Source organism: Xiphophorus couchianus, chromosome 7, assembly GCF_001444195.1.
Source record: "Xiphophorus couchianus chromosome 7, X_couchianus-1.0, whole genome shotgun sequence".
Classification (NCBI taxonomy): domain Eukaryota; kingdom Metazoa; phylum Chordata; class Actinopteri; order Cyprinodontiformes; family Poeciliidae; genus Xiphophorus; species Xiphophorus couchianus.
In genome coordinates this window covers 14571392-14586379 of record NC_040234.1, presented here as the reverse complement: position 1 = coordinate 14586379, position 14988 = coordinate 14571392, and the positions used below count along the sequence as shown (strand labels likewise).

The following is a 14988-nucleotide window of genomic DNA, read 5'->3' as shown; positions in this document are numbered from 1 at the left end:
CAGGACCCAGATAGGCCAACAAAACACCTGTGGTTTATCTTCAATTAACTAAAGGACATTTGCTAAATATTACTCTGTGCGTTATGCACATTATAACCTATAAGTATATTTTTGACTGTGTGGATTTAAGAAAATCCATAGAAAATTCTGACTTGTGCATCCAGCTGTAGTTGGATCAAATATTCACACTCATGATGAATGCACAAACACCCCACTAGTATCCTCTACAATAGCAGAGAGAAGTATTGCAACTTCAGCAATCTGATGATACTATGTAAATAATATAATCTTACATAACTAACTGAAATTTAAATTAAACTTGCACAGTGACAGCAGGGTAAAGCCAGACAGTAAATAAGGAAGCAAATAACTTTTTTAAGCCGTTATAATGACTTAAAAAGAAACCAAGTCATCCAGTAAATGTCAAGCCTCTGCTTTTCTGCCACCCACCCGAACAGGCTTAAAAAGGATGAACTCTGTGTCTCTGTTGGCCAAGTACAAGGACATGCTCTGTAAAGTGCTCGGCAGCTTGCTCTTCATCACCCGGTATGTGGCCATCACTATATCGTTGATCTTTGCTGAAAAGAGAGGGGAGAGGAAGAAAAAAAAATGTATATGCTGAAAAAAAGACAAAGAAAAACACTGGCATAACCTCTAGCATTTGCCATATGGGCCTTGATAAATTGCTTCATGGTGTTTTCCTGAGACAAATCTTACCTGGCTGAGCCCAAGGTTGCTGAGACAGGCTGTAGGTGGGACCACCTTGGACGGCCATCGTTTTCAGAGCTGAAACCTGAGCAAAGCCACAACAAAACATTACAGCTTGACAAATAGAGCTGCCAACTCATCTGTTTTTGTTTTGAAATAAAGGGGAAATAAATAAAACACTTACCCCAATTTAAACAAAAAGACATATTTACAAAAGGCATTATTTCACATTTTTCACTTGGGTATTAAGACCTTCTGTGGCAAGTGAATTAACAAATGATTACAAAAAATAAAAAATAAAAAGCTGAAAAAAAAATGAAGGTCCAAATGAGCTGTTTTAGCCTGAGGCTAAGTCTGCCTTCGCTCTAACTGTTACCTTGGTGAGAAACTCCTCAAGGTTCCCCACAAAGATCTGAGTCTGCTGCTGGATAAACTGCTCACAGCTGAACTTCAGGTGTCGGTCCACATCCTTCTTTGAGTCAATGTAGTGCTCTTTTATCTCTGGTGTTCCCTGGGGGGTCATAGAAAAAAGGATTTAGTGCTATCAAGCAGGAGCTCCCTTAGGCGGGGTGCTATCAAAGCACATAAAATGAATAGTATGTTTAGTATGAAAGGTGAAGGGAGACATAAAAAAAAAAAATACTCTACCTCCAACAGGAATTCAAGTATGGCATTGTGACTATTGAGTCGGAAGAATTTAGGAACAGCCTTGGGGTTCAGGATTTTGAAGGCAGCATCTTAGAACAAAGCAAGAGAGATTAAATCTGAGTTGGTGCAGAATTAGAGTGCCATCTAGTGCTGGGAAACGTAACAAGCCAGTTAACGGAGATGAGGGTGATAGGAGGAGCCACTTTTGCCCTGAGAGGCATCGGTTAATGTACATTATGTTGCTGGATTACAATTTCCACATTAATTGTTGCCACCGGTGCATGTGATAGGCACAAGTTGCTTAATGAGCGTGAAAATGTAATGACTGGCTTTATGGAGCTGAACACCAACGTTCCCCTCTGCCTTTAATTATCTTACCTCGCGTTTTTTTCAGGTCCAGTGAGATTTCCTTGATGGCAAAATCAGTGTGAAATGGGGCAATCTGTTCACGCAATATCAGCAGGTGCTTGATCAGGAAAAGTTGCCCGTCTATTTGAGTCTGCAGGAAGGGAAAGCACAGTGATACATCTGCTGACTGTCTACACTACAGTGAATACAAAAAGACACAGGAGTACAAAAAGACAGGATGGTAAGCGAAACGACTGATCATTAACCGCTGATTAACCGTAGCCAAAATATGAAAATCACTGTAACAAATAAGGGAGTTAAAATCATGTGTTGCTCAGACAGCAAGTAAAGCTTTTGTGAAAGAAAAAAAAAAGAAACATCAACAACATTGGGTGGGAACACATCCCCCGAGATTGATGCTGCTGCTTTAATTTAAAGTGGAAGGTTGAAATGCCACTGAGCACTAGATACTGACAGCAAATTTGGAGGTGAGAAAAGCCCATAAATAAAGAATGGGTTTGCTGAATTCTCTGTGGAGCTTCAGGATGCCTAAATTATTAAAATAAAAACATAAATAATTTCCTTTATATACAAATAATAGCTAAAATAAAAACATGAGCAAAACCAAAAACTAAAATGTAAACAAACTAAAATATAGTCAAATTTAAACAAAATCAAAATGAACAAAAATATTTAAAAAACCATAAAACAAACATTTAAGTAAAGTGATATAAAATATACATTTATCAAAATACCACATAAAATCACATAAAATAACTCCATTTAAAGGATTTTACCATACAGTAGCTAAAGCCAAGGATTTCTTTAACTAGTCAGATTTCACAAGCAGCTGATTTTAAAAGTTACGCTATGAGTGAAACATTCATCATGGATGTCCAAGCTTTCAAAGTTCACAGAAAGAAAAAGTTTTTTTGTGAGCTGATGTTATCATTATAAAAAAATATAACCACATAATAAACTTAACAGAACATGCCAACCTTGTTTTTAAGGATGATATCAGAGGCTTTAAGCAGCGACTGGATGCAGGCAGATAAGGCTTCTTGAGATAAACCCTGAAATACTGCTCTCTAGAAAAAAAAATACAAAGACTTGGTGTAAAAAAACAAGTAGATGAAATGGAAAAACTAAAAGTAAACACTACAAATCCTGCAGCACTTTAAATTACTTTCCCATAAACATGGAAGTCTTACATCAATGCATCTGTAGAGCTTGGACAAACAAACCAGGGTTCGCCTGACAGTGGGGTACCACATGCCGTGCAGATCCGCGGGAGACACAGATGTCTGAAAACGGGAGGGTTCCACATTGCCTGTTTTGGTGCGAAAACGAGAAGACAACATCAGGTAAATTATAGCAGTCCATGTTGGAAAAATAAAATCACAACCTGAAGAAACAGACCTGCATTACTGTTTCTTCTTCTATCGGCATCTTCAAGCTGAACATCAGCAAACACAGACTCTTGTGACATCTGCTTCATCTGTTCCTCCTTCAAGCTCTGGGCAATTCTCTGTTGTTGACGAGAAGAGCAAAAGACAAGAGTCGATACATCGAATACAAGAAAATACAATTCTGTAAAGCTAGTAACAGCTATTAAAAACTAACCAAAGTAAACCTCAGCAATTAAATCCCTGTACGTTTTAGCAGTCAAACACAAAATCTAAAGTTTTTCTCATGAAATGTGAAGATATTCACCCCTGAGGTTTCCCTACCTAAATAAGTTTTAAGAAAAAAGTAACTAGAAATAGAAGTTGGAGTTAGAATTTTTCTCTTCTTTATGTCAGTTTTTCTTCATGAAAACTGACATAAAATGAAATGCGTCTGAGAGAAATAAAACAACAGAGAACAAACCACGCAGACATCACAATACTACAGAGGCAAGAAGTGAAAAATGCTTTGCAGCCCAACTCATTTCAGAGTTTCATAAAACTGCTTCCATAAATGCTAAAATCATTTCTATTAATCAAAAGGAAATGAAATGGACCACAGCATTTATGAATTATGTTTGCCTCCAACACGGCCTAAGGGCAAGATGTTTAAAAAAAAAAAAAAAAAAAAAAAAAAAAAGGCTATGCCATTTCAGAAAACAAGACTCACCTCCATCATTTCCAGTTTTTCAGGATAAGCCAGATCACCTGGAGCTGGGTTGTAACCTGTGATATCAGTCTGGATGTAAATGTGAGTCCTGTAGACCAGCCTCTCCTGAACGTCCTCCAGCATCTGCTTCACCACGGCATCAAAGGCGCCCAGCTGAGCAGCTGCAATACAGAACATGGGATCAGTTTAGCTGATAGCAAAACCACAACAAATTTATGTGTAAAGTTGCAGGCCAGCTTTGGTTTGCATTAAAGCTTCAAAATCATGAGACAAAAGATTATGCTAAAATGTAATCATTCAGTAACAAATGTAAAATAAAATGCCACAATGTTTCTCTCTAACAAGTAGCTGTTAGAAAAGCTGTTAAAATCCCCAATACAATAGTAATATGATATATTAATTTAATTCTAAAGCTCATCTTCAGAGTCAATTAGGTTTATTGTCATTTCTTCAATACACATAATGCCCAAGTACTTAAAACAAACTGATTAAAATTATATTCAATCAGAGAATTCAGCCGGCTCCTGTTCAGTTCGGATTAGTACAAATCATTCAAATACACTCCAATAATATGTTCAGATTTTGATCCAGTTACATACAGTCCAATTTAATCTGAGTTTTAAACAAAACAATCAAATTCAGTAGACTGTAATGAAAATCTGAAGTGTTCTGCCAAGACAAATGATGAGAAAGAAAGATTTATGAGTGGCATTAACCTTTAAGAAAGCTCTCAATTTTATACCATTTTTAACATGACCAAACTGAACTAAGATCAGCTCTTGGTGGCACAGTTAAACAGAGCTCAGCCAAATAGTGAATTAAAGATGTAACTTTAGAACCTTTCGGAATAAACGTTAATCTCTTCACGCAGAACAGAACCAAAGCTGTGACATTTACCCTCAAAGGTAAAAGCTTGTTGACTGCTGTGTTGTTGTGCATGTGCAATTCAGACTTCTGTTTACTCTGTACATCACTCGTCATTAGTGATGTTCAGCTGCTCCCTGGCTTTAAGCTTCTCCATAACAATTTCCTATTTAGTTGAACTGCAACAACATTAACTGTAGACAGTGCATATTAACTGAACCCTTGTGCTCCAGCAAGCTAAAACTCCCCCTAGTTTCTATTGTTGCAGCACAAAGTCTTATGTTACGGGAGAGTCAATGAAGAATGAAGTCGTAGCTTAAGGGAGTCACTTAGAACATTAAACTATGACCATTATAGAGTTAATCATAGACTAAACAACTGTTGTCTTTAAAATGTGAGAAGTCTGTCAGCACATAAAGCCAGAAACAAGATCCAAATTTTTGACATGTCATGTTTACAGCTATCACATGAAAATATGTAAGACAATCTGATAGGTAAACTACTTTACAGCGCATTCTGTGTGAGCAAAGAGAACAGAAGAGATTATACTGATATAATCAAGATATAATTAAGATGGGAAGAAAAAGGTTGAAAATGCAGGATATTTAAAAAGAACATGGTTATCAATGCTTGATGCCACAATCCTTGCATTGATTAATAAATAAATGAAAATGTGTTTATTTTGGGACTGAAAACTCAGCCCAGAATATTTAGGTACCAAACAGTGTTTTCTGAACTGTGATAAAGCTGATAAACGTGAGCTACCAAAACACCGAATTGGTAACGTTATCCAAGAAAATCTAGCCGACTGAACTACCGTCACTGACTTTGCAGAAATCTTTCTACCTGAATAAAGATTTGTTGAAAAAAAAATTATAATTTAACAGAAAGAACCTCCAGCAGAACATGGCTCAGTATAACCAGCCATCTCTAACAAATCACAGTCTTGATTCATTTGAATATATTATGGTAGTCTATCCTGAGGTTGTTTCTAAAGGAAAAAAAAAGAAGGCTAAACCTTTTTTTTAATATAAAGTTTAGACTCTGTATCAGTTGACTCTAAAGACTCTCCACATTTGTATTTGTTTTTTTTTCCCTTTATCAAGTAAGTTTTTACTTCTCTGGGCATTTTGTAGGGTTTTCAGTGCAATCCTATCAAGAATGTACCTACTAAATATTTTTAGCTGACCAATGTTTAACTTTTCCCCTGTCTCTGGTAACAGTTTGTTCTCTAACAAACAGATGCAGAGCTCACAGCACAAAAAATGTATGCCCCTCTCATTTTTTCTGTACAGGTAAAACTAAGACTTTTCTGACAGTAGTATGTCTGGCCTGCAGCCTAATCAATGTTTGTATTGAATTAAGGTATTTATAATATAATTGCAACTGCTTAAGCTAACAATGGTCATGGTAGATATAGTCAGTAATCTCTTTGCAAACAGCTGGATGTTTTATAGTGTTTTACATTAAAATTATATTCTGCTCCAGTATAAATGCAAATATTTCTATGGAAATCAAAGAGACAAACAAATATCATTTCTAAAGCATGTTTCTCCCAGTACTTTAGGTGGTTTACAATGCAGTAAATGTTGAAAAACAGTTGCTATTACTGAATTTGCCACAACACACACAAAAAATAGGGACGATTTTAAAGATGAGGGTGCAACCATTAAACCGTGTCAACACACACACTCGCAGAGCTTTGAAAACTGAGAAAATAGCTGCAGGCGGAATACTGGTAATTGTGACAGCAGCATGAGAAAACCTGATAAATCTACACGCACTTACATTTTAGATTCCTCTTCCACAGAGGTGTTTTATTTGAGCGAAGTGTTGTGCAGAGCAAATGTGGAATATGAAATGAGCAATCGGGTATTACAGTCTTTATTCTCAGCAAAGTGTAGTTACATATTTTAGGTTAAATGCATGCCGCTCTGGCAGGAAGCTACAACAAAGACATTGAAGTGGCTTAAACAGTCATACAGCTGTCTCTTTTTTCAACCTACAGTGCCTTAATGGCTTTTAATGGGGGAAGCCTTTGCTTAAACTAATATCTCTTAGGGATGAAACTAAATGAGCCCTTGGTTCTCTTCTTTGAGTTTAGTTCAGCATCTATGTAAAAATAATTTTGCTTCCAGGCTCAGAGTTAGAGGGTGCACCAGCAGCAATGTTGTTTAGTAAAAATGAGGTAGACGTAAATCACTTAAGTAAATTATATCTCAGTTTTCATATTAAAGCTGCCATACGCCAGTGAGCAGCTATAACGTCACAGCCATGTTTCAGTGGATTTTATCTGGAATTTCATGCAACAGACTGATAAAAAAAATATGGTGTCATTGTGAAATTAAAATAATACAAAACATGCAATTTTTGGGGGGGGGAGTCTAGAATGCCTTTGTACTGAGCACCTTTATCCTGCTAGACTTAATTAAGATCCAGTGCAACTAACTAACGTCAAGAGCCACATATTAAAAACAACATGATGGTGGCGCTATCATGCTGTGGAGATGCTTTCTTCAACAGGTCAGGAATCTAAACACACAACAATCATGAAAGAATCCATCTATTCCTGAAGTACATTTAATTAAAGAAAAGTGGTAGCAGAAATTTATTTACAGGAACCAAGAGAAATACAGTCCCCTTCATTATCCCTCACTCATAGGATGGAGGGACTCCCCACGGCAACTATGGGAACCATGCGCTTTCCATGCGAACCAAACATTTTATAAATGAGAAATTTCACAACACATTAAAATTCTTGAAGCTCAAAAAATTTTACACTGTTCTATAATGGTGATATAGCACTGGCTTTTTATTCAGGGACATTATGCATTAATTATATATAAAGATGCAACTATAAAGCATCACAAATCTATAGTTTGTTTTGCATTGTCATTTGAACAAAATCTAAAAAGAAACTATGTACCCTCTCCTTCCACTTCACAATAATGCACTAATAATTCTAAAATAACATTTTGCGTTGCTCTGCAACATAAAATTAAAGTAAGTTTTTACATTAAAATAAAATTGTTCAAGGTTTAATATATATTGGAATATAAAGAACTGGATGAAATTGCATTATTTTTGTCTTAGGTATATGTCACAGCAGTTAAAGGTACCGGTAACTTCCATGTTCGTCTATTCATTATCATTATTGCATAGGGAAAAACAGAAAAAAAAATTGCTAATGTGTGCAAGACCAGTGGACCAGTGTATCAATTTGCTGGGCTAGGAAGTTGGAGTTGCATTGGAAAGAACAACTTGATCTCCCTGCAGCAGTAAAAAGTCAAACAGGGAAAGGTATCGGGATGTTTTATAGCTGAAATAACTGCTGGGGAAGAAGTGGGACTGAGATACTTTATGTGTAAAGTATCTCAGCAGCAGTATTATATTCCTTCTCGTCAATGTTTTGGCAGCAGTTATTCCTAAAATTTATGAAGAGGTACGATAGGGCATTATCAGGGCTGCCCATAAATTTGAATCATTTAAATCTTTTTGGGTTGAACGTTCATAAAAATCCTATTCAAGACGGCAATAACCATTTTATTTTCAAGATAATGTATTGTTTTTATTAAAATGAGTAGTTAAATGTAGATACTTAGATACACTTTATAAAATGGCACACTTGTTCCCCTCCCAGTAAAACAAGAAACCAAAACTTTTCCTGTTTTAGGTCTGTTAGGGTTACCAACATTTAATTTCAATTTACATTCTTCTAATTTAAAAGTTTATGTGTATTTCCTAAATTATCTTTTAAATTGTGTGACAAACATTGATTATTTTTCCACAAGTTTCTCCAACTAATTTGCCTGAATATAATACGATTAATAATACCCAAACTAATAAAGATCAAGTAGCAAAAACATTTACAGTAAATAGTTTATGGTGATGTACAGAAAAAAGAACACAAAACTATCATTTTGAAACTACAGACCAGACTATTTGTAATTAATAAAAGTTGTTAAGAATGGTTGATTAAAGGTGGGAACATAATTGAAATAAAAAACTGCAAAAAGAAAGATTTCAAGGACTGCAGTTTTGAAGAACAAATACCTCTGCTGTAAGGAATGTTTTCATTTTAAGAGAAATAAAATTCTTATCATTGTGAAGATTTAATACTTGACAATTCGAAACAACTTGACTAACATACATTGTTTTTTTTTCTTAGAAGTTGTGTGCTGTTTGCTAAAAATCACAAAAAATACAAACAGGGCATTTTAGTAAAGTTTGAGAAAAAAAGTACATTTTCTGCATAAAGTTTAAAGTAATTAACTGAAGAAGCACAACAAACATATCAGAACTGCTAAAGACTTATCACAGCAAAAGTCACTCATTATATCTATTGTTGAATATCCTGTCCTTTTCATTTACTGAAAAAAAAAAAAACTTTGGTGTTTTTCTTAGGGAGTGGTCCCCAACCCTAGCCTCAGGGCCCACTGTCCTGCATGTTTGAGGACTTCCCGTCCTGCCACACACCTGACATAAATGAATGGGTGATTAACAGGCTTCTGCAGCAGCTGATGGCATGCAGAAGCCAATCATTTCAATCAAGCGTGATCGAGCGAGGTCACCTCTAAAACGTGTAGGATAATGTGCCTTCAGGGCTAGGGGTTGTGGACCACTGTTCTAAATTATTTCAGATCCTCCTTTGTTCCAGAATAATGTGCTTTGTACCCACTGCCCTCAATTCCAGACTAAGAAAGGAAAAAATAATGTTATCCTATGCAGATGACACTAAGATTTAGACTGCAAAAGTTAAATAAGTCTTCATTTTTTTTATTTCTTTGAAAGAAGTACAAGGGTCTATATTTTTGCTTACCAATGTTTCTTCATTTGTGGACATGGAACCTCCAACACATTAAAGAAATTTTAACATCACAAACATGGGTATGGTTGGTGACTTTAGCCTCAAAGGTCAGAAAAGTGCAGTGGTGAAGCAGTCAGAGGCAATACATCAAATTCATCAAATGAAAGGAAAGGAAAACCAAGGAAATTTGTTCTATTTCCTGTTACATGCAGGTAGCTAAGTCCTGCATGTAACAGGACTATGCTCACAAATCGTGAGCATAGTATGCCTAATGATGAGTTTTAATAAGAGAAAGAGCTCTAACCTACCATTGTTTTGAACATGGTCTTCCAACATCTCATTCTTTAGGATGCTGCACAGCTCAGACAGGGTTTCCAGGTGTATGATATGGATTATCAGCGGCCGGAGAACATCGTACAGCGACAAACACAACTTCTCCAAAAGTTCGCTGTCGGAGATTAAAAATTACATTAGTGAAAGATTAAAACATTATTTTTAACACTCAAAAGTTTAAACACTCAATCAACAATTTCAAATTTCTAGAGTGGATTTTAAAGAGCTCCCACCCTAAGCAAATACACAGTTCCTGCCTATTTGCTACTGTAGCGTGCTGTCCATGTTCAGCTGCTACTACTCACTCTAATTTAGATGTAGGCTTGGTGAAGAACTCATTAAACAGCTGATGTTCATCCTGACACACATGAACCATAAAGGCACAGCCACTTCGAACCTGCAGACACAATTAGACCATGTTCATAAACTCCAAATACAGGTCATTGCAAAAGTATGCATGCCCTATTAAAATATTTTACAAGCAAAAACATCAATATATTATAGTAGGGCTGAAACGACTCCTTGAGTGATTCGAGTACCTCGATTACTAAAATTCCTTGAGGAAAATTTATCTGCCTCGAAGCTTCGTTAAATTATATTTTATTAATTAGCGCACCGTGTTCCGGTCGGGTTATTACTTGCGTTACCCGGCGCTCTGACTTCCGCCTGAGTTGTTGACAAAAGCCAAGTGTTGACAGCATAACGTCTAGTTTTCAAGTTCGGCCTGGGAGGATTTTATTAATTGATGGTAATGTCTGGGTCTTCGTCATTTTTCGGGGGACCAATAAGCATCCTTAAAATGACTGGCGCGATGCCTGGAGCACAGCAGCTTTTCTCCTCCTTGAGCTGCTGCCTGGTGGCGGTTCAGAGCGAACGGCGGGAAGAGCGCTGCAGGAGTATTTATGCAGGTGAGCGGATAGACTGAACACTGCGGGTGGCTGCGCATTAGATGATTAACTTAAGTGTAGCTTTACAGACCAATCGGAAAATTTATTTCATATCATCTCAGTCTCAACAAATGGGTGGCGAAGCTCATAGTGGTGGCACGTAGCTGGTAGATGTTTCTGTGTGTGACGAACAAAGGTGTTAAATCCCGTCGCTAACAAACACAAAAGCATTTACCATAAATGTGATATAAAAAATGTGCTCTGCATTTGTATTTCCCCTCTTGATTCAATACTTTGCAGGACCACCTTTGGCATCAAATACAGTTATAAGTCGACCTGGTCTTCATATCTAGAGACTGCAGTGTTTGCCTATTTTTTTTTCTCTCCAATCTATTTGTGTAAAATTTCAATAAAATACAGTAGAATATGTTGTTGCAATGTGAGGACATGTAAAAAAGTTGAAATAACTCGAGTACTTTTGAAAGGCATTCAATGCTAAGCAAACTGAAAAAAAAATATTTAATCTATTTCCGTGCCTAGTTCTAGGTCAGGCATATTCACTCACAGTTTGAAAATGAAATATGTTGGAGGATATTCTAACAGGATTGTGTTTCTGCCAATAAATTTACTTGAACGAAAAGATCAACTCTCTTGACACCTGCTGTACACAATCTGAGGTCATGCTAATTTATCCAGCGCATGGCTTTCTGCCTCCTCAAACACTCCAGAAAATGTCCCTGGGGCCGCATGCTGTCCTTTCCACGTAAACTAAAATGTCATCTTCCAATATCTAAAGGGCACCTCTGGCTTTGAACTCTCCATGCCTTACCAGAGCACAGTGGTCTTTGTTGTTTTGCTTGGTCAAGTCAGTAATGGTGGATGTAATGCAGGGACTGAGCAGCTGCTCTCTCTGGTCAAGATAGCACTGATGGATTTCATCTAGCAGCTGCTGGTACCTGCCCAGGTTAGGAGACAGAGAAGTCAATTTAGAGTCTTAGGAAAATATATTTATAAAAGGTAGCATGAAGCCAGTGCTTTGATGAAGAAAAAATAATAGTAATACTTACTCTGGAATCTTCTGTGCTCGCTGCTCTATCTGTTCAATCAGAGACTGAAGGGAGGAGATGTAAAAGTAAAATGTAATTTATTTACAGAAATTAGCCAAACAGGTTGAAAATATTTAGGAAATGAATATACTCACTCTAACTTTAGGCGCAGCAGCTCTAAATTTCACGTAATAAAGTGTAAAAGCATTATCTGCATTAGTGAGACCCATTGGATCCTAAGAAAACAAAACAAAAGTATGACATGACTAACGATGTCCTAAAACTTGCAGATTTTTAAGTTTCAGTGGTGAACATTTTAAGTTATTTGAATTCATCTATACAGAAAAAAAACACCTTCACATAAGATAAATATTACACAACTTGAACTGTTTCACTTTCATTGTTACAAATTACATGTAGCAACAAACAAAGTTTGCTAAAAACCTACCAAGTGTCAAACCATGTAGTCAGGGCATATTTATGCTACAACCTCAAAGTTTATAAAAATATACAAATAAAAAAAACATAGTTTAATATTTTCTACTGAGGACAATAAAACTGGCAATGAACATATATTCAACTTTAAGATGCAACTAAATAAAAACTCTTTAAAGCCTTATAATGAAATTGCTAAATTTGGATTTTTTTTAAGATTGCAAAACCTACATATGATTAGAAACAGTACTGTGTTTCTATGTAAATGGATAACAATAAGAAAATGTCTTTTTTTTTAAATAGTCATTTTTAAAACAAAAGGTGAGGAAACCGATATATTTTATATTTGTTGGCATCCTCGTCCACATTTCAAAAAGGATGAGCTCATGCAAGTATAGCAAAATTAGAATGTCTCAAGAAAAAAGGATACTTAATAAAAAAAAATCTAGTAAGCAACTAAGGAGGTAAACACACAGGCTTACATTCCAGTCAAAGTTCACTTTTAAGTAAATAATTTATACTTACCCTTTTTGTTAACTGGCTTGTAAGAGATTGCATAGTGTTTACAATGTAGACCTTCATGAAGTGCATAGCTTTAGAGAGACATTGTTTAAATTTAGCCAAATAAACTGGATAATCCTTAAAATTAGGCTGTAACAAAAAACAGAGTTAGAAATAATTTGCACAGATCACTTAAAAACAGACATTTTTGGTTAAAATGTGGATTTTGAACACTATCACTGAAGACATCTATTATGTAAAACAAGACCACTCAAACACCAATTATTACATGCAGTCATTAATTAAATTCTGGGTTTTTATGAATATAAATTACTACACATTACTTACGTGTGACGAAACATATTCTATGCAATCATCCAATTTGGACAACATTGGTATAAAACCTTCACTATTTACAGATAAAGTTGGAGAATTCAGTTTCTGTAAAAATGAAAAATAAAAACAAAGATTAAAGTCATTTAAATGCAAAGTATTTGCACTTTTGTTGCAGTTAGTCTTGTCTGTTAAACAAGATAGGAGGCTACTTTTTTTTTTTTTTAATGAAGAGTATTACAACACACCTAAGTTACATTTGGAAACTAAAATATGATCTGTGTAAAGCAGTGTATGTTTTTGCAATGTGCAGAAAAAAAAAAGCCCAGCCTACTGTGTTTATGTTTTCCAGCTCATTAAAGTATGACAGTTTCTGCTGAATGCTCTCTGCCAGGTCAACAAGCTCTGACTGCATGATGAAAAACAAACAGTTAAAACAAGTTAGGAAAAGCGTTCTTCCTACTTAGTTTGTGCACCAACATACAAATATGAAGCATGTTGAAACTTATATTGAAAACAGATTATAAATAAGATCTCAAAACAGCAGACCAAAAATGTTCCCTTTATGTATCCTTTAACCGTGTAACACTGTGGATCTTCACAGCATATAGTATTTTCAAGACTTCTACACAGTCACCTTTGAGTGTCATCAATTTATTTACACAATTTCAGCTCAGTTTTATTCATGTGGTAATAAATTTAAAATTATGTTTATCAAACTTCAAAAACTATAGAAAAACAACTGAACTGCAATTTACAGACAAGTGATCCATTTAAAGGTTTTAGTTAAAACAACAGATTTTTCCTTACTTGTTCTTTGAGCAGCTGTTCACAGGCCTCATGCAATGCCCCGGTCTTATTGGACACAAATATGTACTGTTTCTGAAGAGAATCCAAATGGTCAAGAGCTGCATTCACATCTTTCAGAATAGCATCACATTGTTCTTGGTAGCTGTTCAAATCATCTCTTGTTCTCCTAAATGAAAACAAAGAACACTGTGAGTTTCCTGAAAAAGTAGACAAAGTTATGGAGATTGTAGTTTAACAGAGTTTGTGATGTGTTACTTACAAAATTTACAAATGCATTGTAATTCAAGATCAAAATAATAGTATATTCAGAATGCACATAAGGACACAATATTTTTAATAATAACGTTGATTATGTTTTTACGGTCTGTATAAAATCTTAAATTTTAGTATTTCAGCACCTGTACTTTGCGCTCTCATCCAAGTCCATGCTCGTCTGTAACTTGGCAAACCAGGCAAAGAACTGGAGGGAAGCAAACAGCATCATATTACACCATATTACAACATAGACAATGTTCCGCAGGGAAAATTTTGTTGGATAAACTTACCTGCTGTGCAGTTTCTATTCTGTCGTTTTCCATTTCGAGCATCTGAAAGCCTTTGAGTAGGACGTCCTCTGTTGAAGCAGGCACCGCTGCTGTGAACGGGGACTGCAAGGACCGAGACGCCAGGCTGCACAGGTCCTCAATGGGCAGCTGCACAACAACACAGCACTCACTGACAGGTTTCAGCTAACTTGGAGGATAGCCTGTTTCAAACACAATAACTAAAGCAGGCTAACAGCTAGGCTAAATTAAGCTAAAGTCAACTGAATGCAGCACTAAAATACAGGAGAACTGCATTCTCATACAGATGCAAAGTAGTTGTGAAGTTAACTTCTCCAGGCATTTAGGAGTGGAGTTAGCATCCATGTTAGCCAGCTAGCTGTGCTGAGTCTCCTCTCACCTCCGAGGGAACAGACAGCGTTTCAGCCGCAGCTCGGATCTCCAGGACAGAGTCCATTTGCTTCTCCGTCAGGGGGGCCGTGGCATCCGTGCGGCGGTCCCATAAAGACAGTTTCTCTCGGGTTTCCTTGTCTGTTAGATCCAGAAGCGACAGATCTGTGGACGCCATCGTCACTGAGACAACACCAACGTCAGCAGCAACAACGAACAGG

At 36.3% G+C, this 14988-nt stretch overlaps 1 protein-coding gene across 1 annotated transcript in view; it reads right to left on the bottom strand.

Moving 5' to 3' along the window:
• The window catches only part of cog3 (component of oligomeric golgi complex 3), a 19361-nt gene extending 4373 nt beyond the window's left edge, over nucleotides 1-14988 (bottom strand). Inside the window, exons 1-21 of the mRNA XM_028023379.1 lie at nucleotides 14778-14988; nucleotides 14381-14527; nucleotides 14234-14295; nucleotides 13836-14001; nucleotides 13360-13434; nucleotides 13041-13133; nucleotides 12717-12842; nucleotides 11912-11992; nucleotides 11778-11821; nucleotides 11540-11666; nucleotides 10129-10220; nucleotides 9799-9938; nucleotides 3820-3980; nucleotides 3124-3232; nucleotides 2916-3034; nucleotides 2703-2792; nucleotides 1735-1855; nucleotides 1357-1445; nucleotides 1085-1219; nucleotides 718-793; nucleotides 451-578 (exon numbers count right to left, since the gene is read on the bottom strand). Of these exons, the coding sequence (XP_027879180.1) occupies nucleotides 451-578; nucleotides 718-793; nucleotides 1085-1219; nucleotides 1357-1445; nucleotides 1735-1855; nucleotides 2703-2792; nucleotides 2916-3034; nucleotides 3124-3232; nucleotides 3820-3980; nucleotides 9799-9938; nucleotides 10129-10220; nucleotides 11540-11666; nucleotides 11778-11821; nucleotides 11912-11992; nucleotides 12717-12842; nucleotides 13041-13133; nucleotides 13360-13434; nucleotides 13836-14001; nucleotides 14234-14295; nucleotides 14381-14527; nucleotides 14778-14945 (2349 nt within the window). The 5' untranslated portion in view covers nucleotides 14946-14988. The remainder of the gene's footprint in view (nucleotides 1-450; nucleotides 579-717; nucleotides 794-1084; nucleotides 1220-1356; nucleotides 1446-1734; nucleotides 1856-2702; nucleotides 2793-2915; nucleotides 3035-3123; nucleotides 3233-3819; nucleotides 3981-9798; nucleotides 9939-10128; nucleotides 10221-11539; nucleotides 11667-11777; nucleotides 11822-11911; nucleotides 11993-12716; nucleotides 12843-13040; nucleotides 13134-13359; nucleotides 13435-13835; nucleotides 14002-14233; nucleotides 14296-14380; nucleotides 14528-14777) is intronic.